Source organism: Rhamphochromis longiceps, linkage group LG18, assembly GCF_057381845.1.
Source record: "Rhamphochromis longiceps isolate RC_006_pf linkage group LG18, R_longiceps_female_GT1.1, whole genome shotgun sequence".
Classification (NCBI taxonomy): domain Eukaryota; kingdom Metazoa; phylum Chordata; class Actinopteri; order Cichliformes; family Cichlidae; genus Rhamphochromis; species Rhamphochromis longiceps.
In genome coordinates, this window is record NC_140574.1 from 34,374,437 (window position 1) to 34,397,637 (window position 23,201).

The 23,201-nt window shown below is 42.0% G+C and overlaps 1 protein-coding gene across 1 annotated transcript in view; it reads left to right on the forward strand.

The window, feature by feature from the left end:
- The window catches only part of astn1 (astrotactin 1), a 481,448-nt gene that overhangs the window by 235,319 nt on the left and 222,928 nt on the right, over window positions 1-23,201 (forward strand). The window contains exon 14 of the mRNA XM_085390452.1: window positions 1,180-1,374. Coding sequence (XP_085246578.1) covers window positions 1,180-1,374 — 195 coding nt within the window. The remainder of the gene's footprint in view (window positions 1-1,179; window positions 1,375-23,201) is intronic.

Here is a 23,201-nt window from a genome sequence, read left to right on the forward strand (position 1 = left end):
ACAAGAAATTACATTTATTAAGTTGTGGAAACTACTGCGAGGTAAAAATGACATTTTGGCTTTACAGTGGGTATAAACGAAATATTTATAACATACTCTACTAACTTCAATAGGTGTGTCTTTCAGATATTTTCCCAATTTTTAGTTAGAATAAACTGGTTGGTTTAGACTAACCTGACCTGGAAGATAACTTGAGAAGGGCTCATATTTTTTAACATGACAAGATCTGCCTGACATCATCACAGTAGTGTTTGTGGGTAGTTATATAATATAAGCCCTGTCAGGCTGTAGACAGGATTATGCATGCATTTATAGACTGGGTGCTCAAGTAAGACACGAAGGGGGAGGACCAACCAACATCTGGTTGTCAGCTTCAGTCTGGACCTTTCTGGTAGTCTGTAGTTAGTACACGTGCCTGTACAATTCTTTGTTTGCTGCAGAAACTATGGCTGTTACCTAAAATGTAATGGATGGCGTGTCAGCTACCAGCAATCAAGTTGTCCTGTGTTTGTCTGCATGTGTTTCATTTACCTTCTTTGACATGAGTAAAGTAAGATATTGACTTGTTGATCGTTAGATTGCACACAGCTTGTGGAGAATTAAATCTAAGTAAATATCAAAAAGACCTCCACTGATTTTTTTTAATAGATCAAAGTTGGTAACTTTGGGTAAAGTTAATGTGTTTTTAATTGAATATACTTATCTACTTTTTAATAGAATTAAAAGGTAGTTATTAAAGGTCTGTGTTAACTTTTGTCTACAGATGTGTGAGATTATTATTACTGTTGTTGTTGTTTACTTCAGCTTTGTTCAGTTTTTCAGTGTAAACATTTTTTTATTTTCAAGAATAATAAAGATAAGATAACTCTTTATTGTCATTGCACAGTCATACATAGTACAGTAGTACAATGAAATTGGAAAAACTGTCCTACGTCGGCACTACATATAACACAACACGACACGATATGACACATCACAACATTTGTCGTCTGCACACTAAAGATTGATTTGCTCAATAACTACAATATAAGGAATCAAAAGGAAAATGCCCGAGCAGAAAACCCTAAAACAAACAGACAATCGAGTTAGTAATTAAACTGAAGTCAGTGTTGAAAGGAAAACAAAAGAAAAAGGAAATCCGTGGATCAAGTAAATGACTTTAATCCCTGTTTGCTGCAGGTGCATCGAAGACTACAAACGCGGTCCAGATGGGAGGTCGTGCCTGCCGCTGTCTGAGGCTTGCACTGAGGGAATAGACTGTGGAGAAGTGCTTGATATCCCTGCCAACCAGACGGTGTTTGGAGACCTTTTCTACGGATACAACAACCACACCAAAGAGAGCACCTCTGGACAGATCCTCAAGGCCACATTCAGGTAAGCACATGAGACTTTGGTGGAATGGAGCGTGTGGGACATTGTTCTGCCATTTGTACCTCAGCTGGGAAACACTTGGCACAGGACTTTCAGCTCCCACAGTGCCGATATCACAGTGAATGTTTATCTTCATTTAAAGAGAGAGAGAGAGACTTTTAGCTTGTTCTCAGCACAACCTCCTTACTCACTTTTTTAAAACTTTATTCATTTGAGGATTAAAATTCTAAGGAGCATGTATGTATGCATATTTGGTAAAAGTCTTCTCAGTACAGGTTTGACGGGACTATATGTTTGACACACAAAGCAGATTCATAGATCCTAGTCAATGAGCCTTTGACGGGAGTAGAAGAAGAACAACAGAGAGCTGAGAGAAAGACTAAGAACAGCACTAAGGTTCCCAGTTAAAATGATGGCACCCTTAACAGAACAAAATCCCATCCAAGGCTGAACATAGATTATATATATCAACTGCTTGTTAAACACTGCTGCTTACTGTCTTCACTCAAGATCAAAATCTATTCGTTTTCCCTCGTACGAGACTGAAGAACAGGGGGGACAAAGCCTTTCGTTCTCCAAGGCTCAGGACCAGTTCACCACTCCAGCTCCATTTAGCTGACTTCCTTTTGTTTTTTATTTAGTTTTAGTTTTACTTTGTGACTTTTCTGTGAAAAATGAGTGTCTGTGAATAAACGTTACTTATTCAACGGGACGTCCACTGCTGCCTGGACCTTCGCCAGGCTGGGCAAAGGATTCGGAGAAAACTGGATAATTATGTGGTCGCGACAAACACTTGGTAACTACTTTACTCCACACTCAACCTCTTAAGCACCAACGCCCCCAGACACGGGGGCAAAAGGGAGGAGATCGCATTTAGGGTCAGGTGTGCGTGCTTAAGATGTTAACTTCACACGTTATGAGTGCTGAAAATAAGGTAACTACCACTGCTGCTGGTAGTTACCTGCTTACTAGGTCAGACTGATGCTCTTTTAAATTATATCAATCTACAAAACACTGCAATAAATAAAGATTACTGCTTTAGCTTTTTGTTCTCTCCAAACGTCTATAGCTACTGCAGTGATATCAGTTTTATAAATAATCATAAAGCATTGATGTTTTTCAGTTTTGCTTTTTAATTGGTTTCACAGTGGACAAGCTCAGGCCCCTCAAGGCTTTACTTCATTAAAGAACTGAACGCCAAGATTTACGTTTGCAGTACAGTGTTTAGTCTGAATGTCACCAAAGTATGTTCCCTTTAGCAGAGACGCAGACTTGCAGTGTATATTGATGCAAATATGAACATACCCAGGAATCCATAGCGATAAAGCTTACAAGCGGATGACTTTGTGTTACTTTACAATAAAGATGCAACAATTATAACAATGTTTGTTTGTGTCAAACCACAGAAGCAACAGATTTTCATTTTCTCAGTGGACACAGTTAAGTCACTTTAATGGTGCATAGAAGGACAAATAAAGCCGTGGTGACACATCCAAACTGAAAGGACGCGACAGTTGTTTCTTTCTTTTTTTTTTCTTTGTTTCTTTTTTCTTGTTATTTTTAATTGTTGTGCTTAACATACACACAGAATTTAACATATCTGAAGAGGTACCAAATAAATGTTCATGTGGTTTCCCCTTTAGGTATAAAAATTCTGTTTTCCCTCAAAGTAATAAATCAGGGAACAGCATTTAACCTCCCCATCTGCATATGTAGTCAGTGTTGTTTGCTCTTTATGACACTTTTTATAGCGCTTTGGAGCGTGATGTCACGAAAGGGAAGCGTGGTCAGGATTTTTGGTTGAGGCGCCATCTCCCTGTGCCGAACAAAGCTCAAGCGAAAGAGGAGCGAAAGCACACACATCAGCTACAGTTCGTACTTGCTGTGTGGTCGGCTGTAATGTTCGATCGCACGACCGGCAAGGGAATAAGCTTGAGAATGGTCTGTCTTTTTATTCTTTCCCAACCTGTGTTAGCTAACCTGGGGAGCTCATATAGCGGACCTTACCAAAAGAAGGCGTCTAGCCTGGATAGCCGCCGTGAGACGAGCTGATATCCAGTTCTCTTTCATCTCCAAATATCTGTTGGTGCTCCAGACATTTTCATTCCAATAAGTTCAATATATGTTCATGTCACTCTTTATAGCTTAATAATTTTGTTGTTGAAGCGCTCGGAGGTTATAGAAATTGCGAACAAACATCGTATTGAGTGACTTTGCAGACATGCTATGTAAAGATTCGCTAATTCTCACAGACGGCAAACGCAACGACAACAACAGAGAGCACTAGTCGGAGGTAAACACCACCCCCACCCCAACCAAAGGGTTTTAAGTAATATCTAACCGGATTATCAATGTAGTAGTTTGCATCTACTTTACACATATGGAGACATAATATGACAACGAGATTTTTGCAAAGGATGCTAGGACGATAGCGGTAAGTCGTCTGGGTCTCTACTCCACTGGCGTATTTCATACGCGTCCACATTTGCGATGCACTCTATTTTTTGCACTTTATTTTCGCTTCGCCTCCGGACGCAATCAGTCTCTATACCATCCGTTTTCTTTTGAGCTGCTTTCAAGCATGTTTCATGCAGTCGTACTTCCGACACAATGTGTTTGTTTTGATTCGTGGCCCAGGAAAATGGCGCCGCGCTCCCACAATACCTCAACTCCAAAGCCCTATATTCCACGTTGACCTGGGTTGCCAGTACAAATATGACTTCATTATTATCTGCAATTCTTATGTTCTTCTGTACTGAAAATCCAAAACTCGAGAAGCAACAAACAATATAAGAAAAAGGGAAATTTAATTCCACCTTCGTTCACACAGATAATAATCATTGTGCCCAAAGCATTTTTAAGAAACTACGCCGCTGATGTTGGCATTAGTGCTGTGGCTCAACCTTTCAGCTTTTCTGGGAGTAGAATATGGTTCAGGTCACAAAAAGGGAAGCTGTTCATACATAATCTGGAGGCAAATGTGTCTCTACTGTGTGGAGCAGGGAAATTATTTTACTGCTATTGCTAAATAATTGTCATCATTACCATTGCATTAATAATACAATCTGGAGTTTATATTGCATTCAGGGGTTGAACAGTGTGTCTTTCAGAAAGGCTAAAAGTAACAGGCTGACAGGATACAGGCTTGGAGAGTTTTGCAGAAGTGGAAGTTATTTTGAGCAGCAGGCTAAGACGAGGCTTTAACAATGTAACAGATAGCTTTAAGAAGGCCTTAAGCAGTTATGACTATTTTATACACAATGCATATCTGTGCTTATTAAAGAGTTGGAGCTCGGTCAATTAATTGGGGGTCGGAAGCTTTGTTCGGCGCGATGTTCGGACAATCTATTGTGCAAGTGACTTGGAGCCATAGAAGGAATTGCAATACATGCTTACAAAACACTTATATATCAGATCATTTTATATTAAGGTTTTAGTAGAGGTTCTTGGTTAAAACATTTATTTAGTAGAAGACATACACATAGTCTCAGTGAGCCTCTGGTCTGGTAAAAGGTCAGAAGTGCAACAGGTGAATTGAGAAAGAGCATTTGAGGACGAGACACAGACAGTAGGTGAAGAGGTGACACAAAGAGCATGTGAGGTCAACACATACACACACATTAGTTATGTCTGGTTGTAACTGCAAAAGTGTCTCGGCAAGAAAGAGGAACAATTCACTTTAAGATAAGAACGGAAAGTACCAGCCATCAAAATAGAACATCATCTTCTAGGTTAAAAGTCATTGTAGTGTTGATCTGATCTATGTATAAAATGTATCTGTGACGCATGAAGGGGCGTCAGTAAATCAAACCCTGATGCTATAAAATATCTGTTCATGCTTTGATTGAGTCGAGGACTACTGGCTGTCTGCGTACAGAGTGTCTTCCCACACGTGTGTTCATTAAAATCATTGTTTGACCAAAGAGCTTCTGGACCAAGAGTGGTTTGTACTCTCCCTCCTCAATTTTGAACCTTAACAACTGCTAGGAAGAAAAGATCAAATCTGTATCTGTAAAGGTTATTTCATGGTGGAGTAAGGATTTTGTTTGAGTTTTTATGCCATTTCCCTTTCTGAAAAAGTAAATGACAAAACAGGATGTTTCTCCTGGCTGCGTATTATTTAACACAAATAAAATGCATTGCCTCTTTTGTGAGACCTAATGTATATATCCAACAGTACAGGTGAAAAGCAACGCACTGTCCCTCTCATAATCTCTACAGAGATCAGAATGATTAGTGGAGTGCTTTGAGGGTGGTTAATTATCACTCGCTGCATGTGGCAATCATTTCCACTAAACTCAGGAAGCCGGAAGGTCAGCAAAGTCATCTGCGGCCCACGAATTTAATTTGGGCCATGCATGGATTCTGCTGCCCGGAGGCCAATCACCCACTTAGGGATCGACCGCTAGAGTCGTAGAGAGGAAGGGACGCGTGAGCCAGGTTAATAGTTAATATCATCAAGAATCTAAATCTCAAAAGCTCTGATCTCATTTGAAAGCGCTTGTGCTTCCTGTTCAGATGAGGTGGTGGAAGAGGAAGGAAAGACTCTGTAGGGAGGCATGGTTAATGCAAGGCCTAATTATTGGAGATAGCACCAAATGGATTGAAACTGACCAGGAGTCAGTGTGCTGAAATTGAATCTAAGGAACAAATTGGCTTGAAAGTAAAATGAATCAAAGTTGCAGGAAGAAAGCGTTGCATCCACAGATGTGTGTCGGGAGTTGTTCCAAAACCAATAACATGAACATAAGTGTAACAGTGAATGTTGGCCTTTGGAAATGCATGCGTGGCTTGCAATGGTATCTGTCACCAAGGAAACTGAATGTCAAATTTAATGATACATAGCAAGAATTACCAGCTGGCGGTCAACTTTCAAATGAGCGCAAAAAGAGCTTCCTGTAATTAACATTGCAAAGCTGTACTTTATGTAGCACCTTAGAACCTCCGATATATTTTAGTGACAGAAAATCTTGGATCTTAACAAATTCTGTGCAAATTATACACCGCAGGTCTACTTAAGGCAAATATCAGCCAATGACATGGTCACGGTGCTAATCCTGTCAGCTAATAACAGGAAACTGAGGTTACAGTTTGCAAGTGTTCACTAAAATGTAGTCAACATTATGTCCATTTTGCTGAACAGTTAAATGTACAAATGATAAACCATGACAAATGCACATACTGAGAATTGGGACATTTTAAGCTGAATGTTTAAATACTTCCGATTTTGTGAAAGTGAAACAACAAATATGAATGAATGAATAAGAATAAAAGTGTACCCAGGAAATTCTGCCTTATGTAAACCATAGGATGCCATGAGCTTCAGCTTTCAGCTGGAACTCATCACGGACACTTACAGACAGTGTTTTTCTTCTACTTCTTCCTTTTTCAATCACAGATACACAGACAGAACATTACCAGGCAACATTCCTAATGGACTTCATGGTAATTAACTAGAGCTCATATAGTCTGAAACCAGCCATATTTGTCATTTTAATCGATGAAAGTCAGCTCAGGCTAAAAATAAAAGGCCTGCTAGCCTTACCTGAATGTTTGGTACATTACTCTCTACTTAATACACAGTTTAATAAGAGATTTGCTGACACTGATGCACATCTAGTTATTTATTTATTTTGAAGGGAACAGATTTCAAGCCTAATACTGGGATGTAGAATCCAGCATTTTACAGAGTGTGACCAGAGCGATGGATGAAAAAAATCTGAATGTGTAATCTGTCGTTTGTGAGAGCCATGAAATAAATTGCAAGGTTACTCCAAGGAGGAACAGCAGGGGAGGTAGGGTGCCATCTTCCTTTTAAACACAGGCCAGTACAGTGGATTTATTTGCTCTAATGTCATTCTCCTCTGAAGCCACAAACAGTGGATTTTAGCTGACTCCCACACCCTCCACTCATTGTAGAGAGTGACACAAAGAGCCAAGTAGTGTGCACCTCTCTGACACGACCCAAACGACCTGCAGTCAAAGACACCCTTCAAACTGCAGAACATTCAATTACAGTATTTCTAACAGACACTCGAGGCTGCAAAAGTGCAAAGATGCAACGACCAGCCTTCGGAAGCCATTGACTTATTCATCAGCATCTACAACATGCAAGCGAAACAGCAGCGCGGCCCGTGAGTTCACATATTCCCTCACATATTTGCCCTTGAGTAAACACGAGCACGCGAGGCAGAGGCAAGGGGAGGGAAAATGAGAACCTCTGTGTGATGTTCACTGGCACTTCTTCAAAAGGCCCTTACCCCACGGCTCAGGAGTGGCACAAAGCATCTGTCTCCCTCATTCAGTCGAAAGAAGAAGTCAAAATTTAATATTCTTTAACCACCGGTGTGGCTTTATACGTCTGTTTGTTTTTTCCTCGCTCCAAATATATGCTACCATTTTTACCTGCCTGAATTCTTTGAATTCTTTTTCGCTGTCAACAATACACTTCTTTGCTTTTTCTTTTTTTTTTGCCCACTTTTCCACTTTCATGCACTGAAAGTAAAAAGAAAAAACGGTAAGCATCCGTCCAAGTCAACATTTTGGCTGCTGTTGGAGGAGAAATGCGAGTGCTGGGGAGAGAAACGGAGCTGCTCTGTGGCCCCGTCAAGGATAGAGAAAAAGTGGGGGAGATAAAAGGGAAGCAGCAATAACAGTGAGCAGGTGGCCAGCAGCACAACACACACATAACACTAACTGGTACACAAACCTGGGTGTTCAGGTATGCACATACTGTAAATGCACACACGCAGCGCTTGTTTGATTCCCTCTGCCCAGCGTGGTCCATCTTTCAAGCTCACCAGCCCTGAAATGCTTCTCATGTTTTTTTGGAAAGGGGAAAATACACCCTTCCCCTCGTTGCACAAAAAGCTCCGCATTATCATTTCAAATACACAAGTTTTTTTTAATTTGATTTCCTAGTGGGAGAGATCCAGTCATGGCATCGTCATTGGCAGCAGGGCCGGTGGGGCACGCTGTGATTCTGGTTACAGAGTGAGACGCGCGTCTGTGTGAAGGAGATCCTATCACGGTGACATCTCGGGGGTGCGATATGATCTGGGTTCAAATTACAGAGCTCAGTGACAGAGTCTCTATCTTCCCGTCTCTGCGGGAGCCAGTGGACTCCAGTAATGAGATGTTAAAAAGCTAACCACCTCTCATTACTCCTAACAGTGTCCTCCCTCTCCTCTCTCTCAACTCCTCTCTCTATTGCTTTCTCGCACGACGAGCTCAGAACAGGTTTTAATGAATATTTTAGTGGCCTTTGTTCTCATTCTGCTGCCTGCTTGGGATCAATGATTAAGACCACACTCCCACCTGACAGCCCATCACTCTCTCACCCCACTATTTTGTGTCAGAATCTTTTTTTTTTCTCTCAAACTCCCTCTCTTATTTTTTTGGGCTCATTTGTGCCTGCTGTACCACACCCTCGACATGACGCCCTCAAGAGGAATACATTCATTGACTCAGTTAATTAAAATATGAAATATGCTCGCTGCAGACTAATGGAGACAGTGGGTTGGGAATGGGTTGCTAGTGGCCCTGATTGTCTCTTATTGAAAGCCACGAGTTTATTGAGTCACATACAGTAGTCAGGGGGGATCGTTGCGAGGAAAACAGAAAAGAAAGTGAAAGAACTGTTGTCGTAAATCAAAAGTGTCCTGGTGTTTTGTCTCATTTCACATTTTAATAATTCATCAAACAGGTGGCTGCTTCACCACAGCTCCTGCTAAAGAAGAAGAAAAAAAAGTCTTTAGTAAGTTTTGGCAGTTTTGCAAGAGTTCATTGAACTTCAAGAGAGAAAATGAATAATGACATGCTTACAGTGCCAGATGGCTGCTAAATGTTACATGCCATCCTCTAACAAAATTACAGTGAAAATTGTCAAACACAAATGCAGCGATAGCAACCACATAACCCACTTCACGTGTATCTATGGGAGAGAAAAATCTAATCACGGTCGTCAGCAAAACAACTGAGATTCAGTCATTACGTTCCCAATTTGTGTGTTTTGTTAAACTGACAGCTGAAATCACGCGTAATTACTTTCAGCAGAAAATGACAGGCTTTTGACTCGGTGTCAGTAAAATCACAGCCTTGGTTGCTATAGTTTTGTAGAAACTACAAATATAGCAATGCATAACGAGCTGTTTTAGTTTTTAGTACACGCTGATGATCCTCATCATATATTGATAAGCATCCACATCTTTATTTTGTCTTTTTCCATCACTCACCAGGTGTTACAACATGAATTCCTCCCAAAAGGTTGACACAAAGTGCATTGGGAACATTGGACATGCCAACAATCCCTCAGTGTTCGCCCCACTTACCAGATTGGTTTCTCAGTCACTGCTTTCACTTCCACACAGTGTACCTTTTAGGTGCTCCCTGCTACGCTTATATTTCCTAAAATTTGCATTCCATCTTCTTGAACTCTTCCAGTTGTCATGCTCATCGTATCTGAACCCTTCATCTTCTAAATTTGGAGTAAAAAGGAGTCACAGTGGCACGTTCCAAATGGTGCAGGAATGCCGGCAGTGGTAGGGAGTACCCAAGCACTGTACCCAAGCAGAGTAGTTTGAAGGGGGATGTCTTTAATTGTCAGAGTCATTTAACTTTTAGATTGCATGGTTGGATGTAGGACTTACAAGTTAAACATATTTACTGGACTAATGGATTGAAAGGGCAATTCGTAGTTTTTTCCTTCTTTTTTACTTGAAAAAATAAGATATAGTGGAGTAAACAGAAAGTATGACCTCATTATACATTTAAAGCAACGCTATTTCTAGGTACATTTGTCCACAGTAGTCAAGTACTTTTTGCAGAGCCGTTGCTCTAAGTGTCCAGGAGATCATAATTCTTTTGTGAAAATCTCCATATTGCTGACATCAATGAATGATGAGTGTTATGCGATGGGTTTCAGAGCTAGACTTTCTAGTTGCTGAATGTAGCTGTAGTGTTTTCAAGGAGGATGTTGGTGACACCGAGTTAAACCACAAATGAAGACCCTGGAGTTTAGTTGCAGCTTGTTTAATTGTCTCCATGAACATGTGGTGAAAAACTGAAATGACAGAAAATAAACTCCATCTCAACAGGCAGAAGCATGTTTACATCAATAAAGTGCATTACTCTCACTAAAACATTCATGTTAGCAAATACACATTAATATCCAAAGTTATCTGTACAAACTGTCATATAAAGTAACTTACGGCGTTCCGGCCTGATAATTCGGAGTAGATGGCATTTGATTACATCTCCATACTGCCTTTAACATGAGGAGCCTGTTTCTCAGCAAAACCGAGCGCTTGACCAAAACCGGAAGTGCTTGACCGGAACCGGAAGTGCCCCGCCAGAACAGGAAATACATTTTAGCGATATTTTCCTTTTAACTAAAACGTATATACAACATGAATTATTCATTTTAACAACACATATTAATTTTTAATGACAAATCTTTTTAGAATTATTTATTTCAAATTTATGAACCTATTTATTCAGAGAAATGCCTTAAGGGCAACACACTCCCCGCCTGGCCTCTCGAACATTATGCATTCAGTCCTTTGGCATGAGGAGGATAACTTCTGTAACTGGTCGCATAAATGTCTTTATGCACCCTTCAGTACATATCTTTACCTCAATTTTCCTTACTCGATCGTCCTTGCTTGGGAATGTGGCAGTGACCCTGGCCATGGGCCAGCTGTTTCGTGCAACCTGCTTGTCCTTGAGCAGAACCAGGTCACCAACTTGGAGGTTTCTGCGCGACCCGGTCCATTTCTGCCTTTGCTGCAATGTGGGTAGATACTCTCGCCTCCAGCGTGTCCAGAACTGGTTGGAAAGGGCTTGGACCCGTCTCCATTGTTTGTTGTAGAGGTCTTTATCCGAAAAGTCTCCAGGTGGGGATAGGAGGCAAGATTTCTGCGTAAGGAGCATTGAAGGGGATAGGACGAAGGGGTTCTCTGGATCAGAGGATACTGGGACGAGCGGCCTTGCATTTATTATGGCTGTAACCTCAGCCATGAGTGTGCATAACACGTCGTGAGTCAGTTGAACCTTATTTTGTAGTAGCATGGAGTCCAGGATTCTGCGGGCGACTCCGATCATGCGCTCCCAAGAGCCTCCCATGTGGGATGCGTGTGGTGGATTAAACTCCCAACTGCAGCCTTGGACAGTTAGGCACTGTTGGAGTGATTTATCCATTCCAAGTTCCTTTGAAGTGCTAATAAAATTGGTGCCACGGTCAGATAGCAGCTGTTTGGCGGGGCCTCTCAGGGCGAAGAAGCGGCGGAGGGCGTTTATGCAGCTGGATGTGTCCAGAGATTCGATTACCTCAATATGCACAGCTCTCGAACTCATGCAGGTAAACATGATGGCCCACCGCTTACTTTCAGCTACTCCGCCCCTGGTACGCCTGGTTGTTATGGACCACGGTCCAAAGACATCAAGGCCGACGTAGGTGAAAGGAGGACAAGTTTTTAGGCGTTCAGGTGGTAGGTCCGCCATGAGTTGTTGTTCTTGTTTCCCACGTAGTTTGCGGCAGGTTAAACATTTGTGGATTACTGAATTGACTAGTTTTTTGCCGCCTAAAACCCACAGCCCAGCAGCTCTGATTGCTCCTTCCGTCAGATGACGACCTTGGTGCCTTGTTAGCTCGTGATAATGGCGAGTGAGCAGAAGGGAGATGTGACTGTTTTTTGGAAGAATTACTGGGCTCTTTTCAACACTCTCAATTTCTGCGTGTTTGAGTCGGCCTCCAACAGAAATGAGACTGTCCTGTAACATTGGGCTGAGCTTCTTGAGGGGGCTCTGTTTTGAGATTGGCTTGCCAGCATCAAGGGCAGAAAGTTCCTTCTCAAAGTATGCCTTCTGTGTCTCTTTGAAGATGACAGTTTTTGCTTGAGCAATCTCCTCTGGAGTTTGAGGCAGATGACATTTGTGCCAGCCTTTGCATTTTTTGTTTGGATTAGTCCCATTGAAGGACTTTGCAATGTGGATAAGATTTGCTATGGCTCTGACTAAAGACTGAAAAGTAGAAAAGTGCTCAAAACGCTTACAGACGAGTACTTGGAGGTGAGTGACGTAAGTTTTTACTTCTGGTCTAATTTCTGAGTCTTTATCTGGTTCAATCAGGTCAAACCTTCCACTCAGTTGTGTTGTCTCTGCGGCAGGACGGTGGATGAAGGGTGGTCCGGTGAACCAGGTGGACTTTTTTAGTTGGAATGCCGACAGTGACCTAGACGCATGGTCTGCTGGATTTTCCTCTGTGCGCACATAATGCCACTGTTCTGGCTTTGATGACTGGCGAATGCGCTGTACTCTGTTGTGAACGTATGTGTAAAACCTTTTTGACTCATTACAGATGTAGCCAAGCACTACTTTACTGTCCGTATAGAAATGCACTGCATCAAAGTCTAAGTCTAACTCATCTTGGATGAGGTCAGCCATTTCTGCTGCCAAGACGGCTGCACATAGTTCAAGTCTTGGTATCGTAGGTTCTGACAGGGGGGCTAGTTTTGCTTTGCCCATTATGAACCCAACCTCGACCTTCCCATCTGTTTGAACTGCCTTTAAGTAGGCCACAGCTCCTATGGCCTTAGTAGATGCATCTGAGAACAAACACAGTTCCTTTCGCTTTGCTCGACTTAGTGAGGTGGATGTGTAGGTTCTGGGAACATGTAGTTCTCTTAGATCCTGAAGGGAATTTCTCCATGTTTCCCATCTGCTTCGTTTGTCCTCTGGAAGGGGTACGTCCCAATCTGAACATTCTGAAGTAAGCTCTCTGAGTAGGGCCCTTCCTTGGATTGTAATGGGTGCCAATAGGCCCAGGGGATCGAAGACGCTATTGACAGAGGACAATACGCCACGGCGAGTGAATGGCTTGCTTGAGGTGGCCACTGAGTAAGTGAATGTGTCTCTTGTTATTTCCCAAATGAGTCCAAGGCTTCGCTGGGATTGTGTCTCTTCACCACTTAAATCTAAGTTTTTAATGACAGGAGCACAATCTTCTGGGCAGAAGGCCTGCATAACTGCCTGAGAGTTGGAAACGAACTTATGCAGGTGTAGGTTGGATTCAGCGAGTGAGGCTTGTGTTCTTTGAAGCAAGTCTATAGCCTCAGCAGGAGAGGGGACAGAGATCAAGCCGTCATCTACGTAAAAGTGCCTCTCCACGAACTTTACTGTATCTGCACCATAGTCTTTCGAACCTGCTCTGATGGCCTTGCGTAGTCCATAAATGGCAACAGCGGGGGATGTTGAGTTGCCAAACACGTGGACTTTCATCCGGTACTCGACAACTTCGTTGTTTGGGTTGTTGTCCCTATGCCACAGAAAACGGAGGAAGTTGCGGTGGTCTTCGCGTACCATAAAACAGTGAAACATTTGCTGTATATCTGCCATGATTGCAACACTTTCTGTCCGGAAGCGGAGAAGAACTCCGACAAGTGTGTTGTTTAAATCAGGGCCAGTAAGGAGGACACTGTTAAGAGAGACACCCAAGTACTGGGCGCTAGAATCGAAGACAACCCTGATCTGATTGGGTTTTTGGGGGTGGTAGACTCCAAATGTTGGAAGATACCAACACTCTTCTCCCTTTTCCAGTGGGGGGGCCACCTCAGCGTGACCATTGGAGAGGATTTTTTCCATGAAGGCCACATAATGCTCCCGCATTTCAGATTTCCTATTAAGGGTGCGTTTTAAGGAGGAGAACCTCGTGGCTGCCTGCTGTCTGTTGTTTGGTAATTGCTGGCGGGGTTCCTTAAATGGAAGTGGGGCGACCCAACTGTTGTCCACGTCTCTGTACATAGTATTGTCCATCATTTTTAGAAAGAGAGTGTCCTGTATTGAGTGAGCTGGTTTGTTGTCGTTATCTGTCCGGTTAAAAACTGTTTGACCCAGAGTTTGTTCGGGCGCTTTACCTGGCCTGTTTGTGTGTGGCATTTCTTTGAGTTGCAGGAGGCTACTGCATGCTTTGAAAACTGTAGGGCGGCCATTTTCCAGAACGACTGTCTTCAGGGTGCTGACTGTAGGCCTATGGACATTACCCAGACAGACCTCCCCAACTACAACCCACCCTAGGTCTAGGCGCTGGGCGAAGGGGGCATTATGGGGGCCGTTAATTCTCTGCCTGACCTTGTGTGCCTGTAAAATGTCTCTCCCTAGTAGCAGGAGTATTTCGGCTTTAGGGTCTAGCTCTGGGATGTACTTTGCTATGGTACGGAGGTGCGGCTGGTGTAGCACTGCGCTGGGAGTTGGGATTTCATTCCTATTGTTAGGGATGTCCTGACACTCTATGAGCGATGGTAGAGGGATCACCACTGACCTATCCAGTGACTCGATATGGAAGCCTTCAGCTATTTTACCCCATGTTTCTACAACACCAGAGCATGTTCTAAGATTGTAGGAGAAAGGTTCACTTTTAATGTCAAAAAGTTCGAAGAACTCAGGCTTGGCTAAAGAACGATTGCTCTGATCGTCTAGTATTACATATGCCTTAACAGCTCTGTCTTTGTCACCTTTAGGGTACACCCATGTGAGACATATCTTGGAACATGAACGTCCCCACTGACCTGGACCGCACACGTCTGTGCAGCTTGTTGTGACATCAACCATGTCATGACTGTTTTCTCTCTCCCCGCCATTCTCTTGTGCCGGAGGTGGAGCCTTGTTGGTCTGTGGTGGAGGACCGGGATGCATGGCTGCATCGTGACTTGTGCTGTCACATTCAGAACACTTTACCGAAGATTTGCATTCCTTCGCAAGATGAGTATCTGAAGAACAGCATCTGAAGCACAATCCTTTCTCTTTGAGGAAGGCCTTCCTTTCGTCCAGTGCTTTATTCCTAAATGTTCTGCATCTTTTGAGCGGGTGTGGCTTGTTATGTAGTGGGCAGTTCCGGTTAAAGTCCTTGTTAGGGGGAGAAATATAGGTTTTGTGTACAGTAATTGGCTTGCTGGAATTTAAGTTTTTTGCAAAAGGTTTTTCTGGTTTTAAGTTTTGCTGTTGGAAACTTGGATCATTGCGTTTCTTTGCCTCTTTACATATGAATTCACAGAAGTACTCAAAAGGTGGGAAACAGCCTTGGTTGTTCTCTTTATATTGAGAGCCGTGTGACATCCACCTCTCCTGAAGTCCATATGGGAGTTTGTCTACGATTGGGCTGATTCCACGAGAAGTGTCCAGATAGAGTAGACCAGGCAGATGGCCGTCTTCCTTAGCGCCTTGAATCTCTTGCAGTAAATCTCCTAGTTCACGAAGCTTGACATGATCTTTGACTGTTATTTTGGGGAAACTGTCCAACTGTTGGAAAAGTGACCTTTCGATTATTTCTGATGCTGCATAACATTCATTCAGTCTTTCCCATGCTTTGCATAGAGCTAATGTGGGGTTGTTGACATATACTGAACGTATGCGTTTCACCTGATCACTTGACTCTCTCCCTAACCACTTTGTCATGAGATCTAGCTCTTGAATGGGGGTGAGTTGGACTTCAGCTGTTGCACTGGTGAATGAAGAGCACCATGCTCTATAGTTCTCTGGCCTATCGTCGAACTGGTAAAGGCCTGAGATTATTAAATCTCGACGTGCCATGTATTGGGCAAAGGGCTCTGCTGGATTTAAAATGCTGGCCGTGGTGTTATAGTTATGCTGAGGTATGAATGGTGAGCCGCATGGGTTGAGAGAGGTATTTTGTTTCTCCACTTTAGGTTTTGTTTCACCTTTCAGCTGGCTGGGCTTATTTAGAGCAGCAATATTATCTTTGGTAAGTCTTGTTTCAGAGTTGATGGGTTGTGGCTCTAAATTGCCTTCTTCAGAGGGATGCCACGTTACAAATGTGTTGGGTGAACTTGCTTGGGGGCAAGAAGTGGTTGGTAATTTTTGTGGACTGGGAGATAGCTTGGTCTCCATTTGAGATCGTACATATTCATTTGTACGTTCTAATTTTACGCTTTCTGATGGAGATTTTCTACTCTCAGGTTCTTCTTGTATAGCTTCAGCTTCCTCTAGCACTTCTGCTTCAGCTACAGCAGCATCAGCTTCCCTCTGTAATGTTAACACTTCTAATTCTGCATCTATTTTTGCCTTTTCCAGTTCGCTTTGAGCTTTTTAAACCTTCAACTGTGCTTCTTTTGTTGCATAGCATGCTCTCACCTTGGCAGCCTCTGCTTTAGCTCGAGCATGGGCAGCGCTTACTGCTGATCCAGATGAGTGGCTGGTCCTTAAACTGCGTGCAGACTTGTTACTGGATGCCATTTTGACCGTGATGAATCACCAGTAGTCGCCTTTTTCACTGTAGTGTTTTCAAGGAGGATGTTGGTGACACCGAGTTAAACCACAAATGAAGACCCTGGAGTTTAGTTGCAGCTTGTTTAATTGTCTCCATGAACATGTGGTGAAAAACTGAAATGACAGAAAATAAACTCCATCTCAACAGGCAGAAGCATGTTTACATCAATAAAGTGCATTACTCTCACTAAAACATTCATGTTAGCAAATACACATCAATATCCAAAGTTATCTGTACAAACTGTCATATAAAGTAACTTACGGCGTTCCGGCCTGATAATTCGGAGTAGATGGCATTTGATTACATCTCCATACTGCCTTTAACATGAGGAGCCTGTTTCTCAGCAAAACCGAGCGCTTGACCAAAACCGGAAGTGCTTGACCGGAACCGGAAGTGCCCCGCCAGAACAGGAAATACATTTTAGCGATATTTTCCTTTTAACTAAAACGTATATACAACATGAATTATTCATTTTAACAACACATATTAATTTTTAATGACAAATCTTTTTAGAATTATTTATTTCAAATTTATGAACCTATTTATTCAGAGAAACGCCTTAAGGGCAACACAGTAGCTCTTTAAGATTTCAGGCTTTGCTTCTACAAGCACTGAATAAAGCATATAACCTGTAGTAAAGTAAAACTCTCCTGTACATATTTTATTTGTCTGAAAGGTTTCTTTAAAATGCCAGTACCAGTAAGTACAGACTGTGCTTGTCTGAGTCAGGTCCCCAGTTGAGGGCTCTGACTCAGGCAGGGTTAAAGATCTAAACATCGGATGTTCCTAAAACGTTTGCATTGTACTGGATATATAATAAAGAAATTTGTTTCACTCCTGATTATTGTTTCTTATTCTACTGTTTCAAAGGTTCCACTTGCATCTAGTTTAGTGGTGCACCAGCAGCCGACTTAATACTGTTGCACCCCCAGCCAAACAATGACCGCTGTAATAAAATGCTTCATGGATGCTGGTGTTCGGCATGGCCGCACAGCTACCACTGTTTCCGCTAAAACCGGTGGCTTCTGTTATTCTCACGCTGTGGCTTTCCTGAAGGCAGCAGTTTGTGATCTGTAAATATTTGTGCTTTTTTCCCCTCGACAACTAAGGCCCAGATCTCCGCATGCATCAAAGGGTACATTATGCAGAGTTTATATTAATGGGAGAACTGTCACCAGTATGAACCATGAGGACCTTTCATGTTTTGTTTTTAATGGCTGCTGGTATGAATCTTTTAAAGGCGCGAGGCTATTACACCCTTCTTTTTAATATATCTACACTTGATGTAAAAGGGGGCTGCAACTGAGAAGAGCATCCATTTAGTGTAAGTGAGATGCTCTCTATCTTATTTGCTTAATTTAATATTTCGTGTCAGATATGGTTACTAGCAGGAAATATTTGGAGTATACAGGAAGTGGTAATTTGAAATTTGAGAGCAAGATAAACAGCAGCAAATGAGCCTCTCATCCGAAGATATCTGCACTCTGACAGTAAATGCTTTGCTTCTCACGTAACTTTTTTCCTTCGCAAACCAACCATGTTAGTCAGGATGTCTGTGCTGTTAAGTAAGAGAGTGTTTCCATTTATCATCACCTGCAGTGTTTAAAATCTCCCTGACCATACGCTTCCTTTAAACAAACCTTTAACTCTAAGCTGAAAACATCATCATAAACATTATTTTTTTACTTATTCATTCGCATTTAACCCTTATTATTTATCCAAGGTAATAAAACCCTTTAGATGAAGTCTTTAGATTAAAAAACCTCTCATTTTCAAGAATGTCCTGGCCAAGACAGACAGGAATACAGTAGTTGAGTAGACTAGTATCACAGAAGCAAATACACACATTAAAAAGCACAAAAGAATTAATCCAAAAATAAATCAAAATTATTCATTTTAATGCCGCTCTAAGTCATTGTCTTGGGCACAAACACAGGGGGCGGGTACTAATATTCAGCCTGAAGTAACTGCCTCCGGGTTACCTGAAATCTCCTTAAAGAGGAGATCATAATGAATTTAAGTCTGTGTTGACTCCAAGAGGAGACAGTTACAAATCTGAACGCTCATTTTTTCCAAATTCACAATAAACTTTCAGGACCGACAGAAGGAATGAGTTTTGGGACCAGTAACAATAACTTTCCACACTTAATGAATGTGAGTAAGTAAGATAGGAGCAATGCAAAATCAGCCTAAAACCCCCCAATGTGCACTGGGTGAGTCTATGAAATGACAAATGTGTACAGCATAGAGTGGTGGGGAAGAGCTTTAAGGTTTCTAGTAAAACCTCTGTGCTACGTGATAAAAAGTATCCAGCATATGTAACCACTGTGAAAACAGTTGCATATAAATAGGAACACCATAATCCAGCACTGACATGAAAGTGAAAGCAACTCTTTCTTCCCTCTCTGTTTGAAAGTTGAAACCAAATCGATTTGACTTTTTTCACCACTTGCTGAATGCATGCTATAAAAGAGAGCGAGTCATCAATTATAATTCCTAAGCACTTACACCGATCAGGCATAACATCATGACCACTGACAGGTGAAGTGAATAACACTGATTATCTCTTCATCTGTTAGTGGGTGGGATTTATTAGGGAGCATTTGTCCTCAGAGTTTATGCGTTAGAAGCAGGAAAAATGGGCAAGCGTAAGAATATGAGCGAGTTTGATAAGTGCCAAAGCGTGATGAATAGGTGACTTGGTCAGAGTGTCTCCAAGTGGAAAGCTGGTTCTAATTAAAATGTGTCAGAATACAAAGAGCATCACAGCTTGCTGCACATGGGGCTGCATAGCCACAGATCAGTCAGGATGCCCATGCTGGAGAAGGTGGCCTGCTCTGATGAATAACGTTTTGTTTTACATTATAGGAATGGCTGGGTGTGTGTCTGTCACTTACCTGGGGAACCAGGATACACTACGGGAAAAGGCAGCCGACACAGGCAGTGTGATGCTTTGTGCAGTGTTTTACTAGGAAACTTTGGGTCCTGCACGTACCACCTACCTAAGCATTGCTGACGGTGTGCACTTTTCATGTTAGTATTAACTCTGGTGCCTGTGGCCCATTTCAGCAGGATAATGCACCTGCCATAAAGCAAAAATGGTTCAGGAATGATTTGAGGAGCACAATAGCGAGTTTGAGGTTTGACTTGGCCTCCATATTCCCCAGATCTCAATCCAATCGAGCATCTGTGGAATGTGCTGGAAAAGCAAGTCCGATGCATGGAGCCCACAGCCTGCAACTTACAAGACTTGATCTTGGTGCAGATACCACAGCACACCTTCAGTGGAGTCCATGCCTTGATGGGACAGGACTGTTTCGACATCAAAAGGGGGACCAACACAATATTAGGCAGGTGGTAATAATATTAAGCCTACGTGGCATATAATAGGAAAGTAAGACCCCTGGACGTGAAAGTTGTAGCGGTTGTTTCACAAAATGAAGCTTTTGTCAGAAACATTCACGTTCTCTGCAATATTGGTTGCACAGATAATAACTGGCAGGGAGGCAGTGGCATTAGTTGCATGGTTCATGCTCTGTTTGTTTCTTTGTGTTTGTGTTTTTGTTTTTTTAACTTCCATTTGCTGATGGGTTTAAGCTCTGATAACTACTTGGTTAAGCTTAAAAACTTTGTTAGGTTTAGTCAAAGCACTCAGTTAAATAAAAGATTGTGATTTGGGGGAGAACAAAGAAACAAACATGCAAAAACACTTTTAAACCAGGCAGTTTCATAAATGACACGGTTGGAATGACAGACTTGGTCCTTCTATATAACATAACCCGATTTGTCACTCACAGCTACTAAAGGACATCTTGTGCCGAGGTGTGACACTGCCAGCTCTGACAAAATGACATTACTTGATGCCCTGGGAATGTGAAAGGGCTGACACACAGACTGTACCTGTGCGACTGAAGGTGCGATAACTGACACATTAGGTTTTACATCTACAGTGGTTTAGACAGTCTGAACACAAGCTGAATTATAGTGTCATTTAAACTTGCGCTAATTGGTATTTTATAAGTAGTACCTGTAGTAATTTAAACGACTTAACTTTACACCGATTACTATCGTCTGGCTCATAGTGTTAGTTTTATGTCTGACGCTTGGCTGTTTTGGTTCAGTGTCAGCTCTCTCATTAAACTTGTTTACCGTGGCAACAGGCAGCCTTTTCCAGCAACAAACTCTGGTAAACCCAGTGTGCACTACCTGCGCAGCACCAAACAGCAGTTTACCACCAGCTGACGAACTCAGTGGCACATTTAGCTGCTAATGAGTCCGTGCTTGCTGGATTAATAAAAGGTCTTTGTTTGATGGCAAGTTTCTCCAATCATAATACAGACACTGTCTGATTTCTTGCCCAAGTCAGCCTGGCTGCGGATTCCTGCAGGAGTAAAAACAAAGATGTTTTTAGTTTATTTTTTTCAGCATCCAACCTGAGATGCCTACTTGACCCGGGTCACTGATTTATTGAAGTCATTCTGCTGCAAAACCTTGTTGTGAACCTAACTGGCACTGAGACAAGGAATAATGGAGTGGACAAAATGAGTGAGTTCAACCAAGAGTCACTCGCGGCATCAGACAAATGAGGACATCAATTCTCAGACTGAATATGAGTCACTCCGCAGCAGAACAATAAACATAATGAAAAATGACATGCTTAATGTGACTCTGTCTCTTCAATACACACCCATACTCTACCATAATTATTAGTATTTATTGATTTGTCTCTAACGAGCTGCCAGAAAGTATTGCCTTACAATCTGCCAGTTATGAAAAACACTTGTCTATCTTTGAGTTGTCCTTCTAGTCGCCATCCTTGTGTGCTTCATCTTTTTCTGCATGAGGATTCATCCTACTGCAATTTCCAGTACAGTACCTTGGGATCTCTTTGGGTATCTGCTGATACAGAGTACCGATCTGATACTAGAGTTAAATGAATAATTAATAAGCTATATTCCTCCTTTATTTGCATCATTCACATTTCAGCTCAAAATAAGTTGGACTGCTGTTTCATGAATGAGTTTAATACTTTTTCACAGTTGTGTAGAATCGTGAAGCCCAGTTTATATTGTCTGGTGTTGAGCCTCTGCAACAGAAATGATCATTTTGAACTGTGAAGTTCACAGGTCCTTCTTTAAAGGCTGTCTCTTGACTTGTAGTCAGAGAGAGCCTGCAACAAAATTCTCAAAATGTGACATCTGCTATGACCCATGTTCACTAATGAACCAATGACAACGCAGCATGAACTGACAAATCCATCACCTCGACAGCGGCACTTGTGAAAAATCTAAACAAATCATAACAGATCTCCATCTACCAATTTAGGATTATTGGGGTTGCCGGAGCATATCCTGGCTGATACAGATCAAGAATAGATGGAAGTTGCAATACAAAGGCTGGGATTCAAACAACAAAGAAAATGTATGATTGTGGCAGCAGAAGCCTGGTTTGTATCAGGTCCCTCTGAAGTTATTACAACTGAGCTAAGTGTGACGTGTAATGAAAAGAAATGGCAAAGGAATAAAACCTTCAGTCTACATCAAAGGTGTCACGGTCCTGGGTCGGTGACCAAGGGTTTTGATTTTTGTATTATTATTAAGCTTTGATTACGTCACGATTTATCGTTACCAGTCTTTTGGTTCATGGTTCTGTGATTTCTAGTTCTTAAATTTAGTCTCTCGGTTCCTTCTGGTTCCAAGTCAGTCGTGTTGCTGTGTGAAACCATGTTTGAGTCTGTGTCTGTAAGTTTAGTCGGTGTGTTTCCTGTTTTACTTTGAAAGTCCGTGTCTTTGTCTGTGTATTTAGTTTTGCTTTCCTTGTCTCGTCCTGCCTAATTAAACCCAGCTGTGTCGCCCTTCTGTCTCCTGTTTCCTTATTATTCCTCCGTGTGTTTCCGTCCTCTGTCATCCCCTCCTTGTTATTGCATCGTACTCTCTTGTTGTGTCCCGGTTGGTTTTTCCTAGTATGAGTTTTCTTAGTTTCTAGGTTCCTGTTCCCAGTCTAGTTCTAGTTCTGCATTTGAGATTTTGGTTTGTTTTTATAACGGCTATTCTTTTAAGATTTTCCATCAATAAAGCTGCACCTAAGTTACTTCCTGTTTCTGATTCCTGCATTTTGGGTCCTTCATCTTGCCTGCCACAGCACTAGCCAGGACAAAGGCAGTCAAACATAAGTCCCGGGGGTCAGAATGGACCTGACAAAGATTCCAGTCTTTCCAAAGCCCACTGGAGGGTTTTGGGAAATGGGAAAGAGGGAATACATTTTTTAAATGTGTTAATATGTTTTGCAGCTTTTCCTGCTGATAAAGAGCTCCTCCTTGGCCATTCATATTACACCAAAGTAATGTCCTGTGTTTTCACTATGCAAATTTCTGTTGTTTACAATCCACATAACAAAGGGCACTTTCTGTTTTATAATTACAAGAAAGAAACACTGTCCACCCCACTTAAGATCAATGTGACCTGTGTGTGGCGCATGATGTACAATGAGTCTGCCATCCCTGGTCTGCATGCATCAAACTTTACACAGTGTGGATTTATTGAACCTTTGC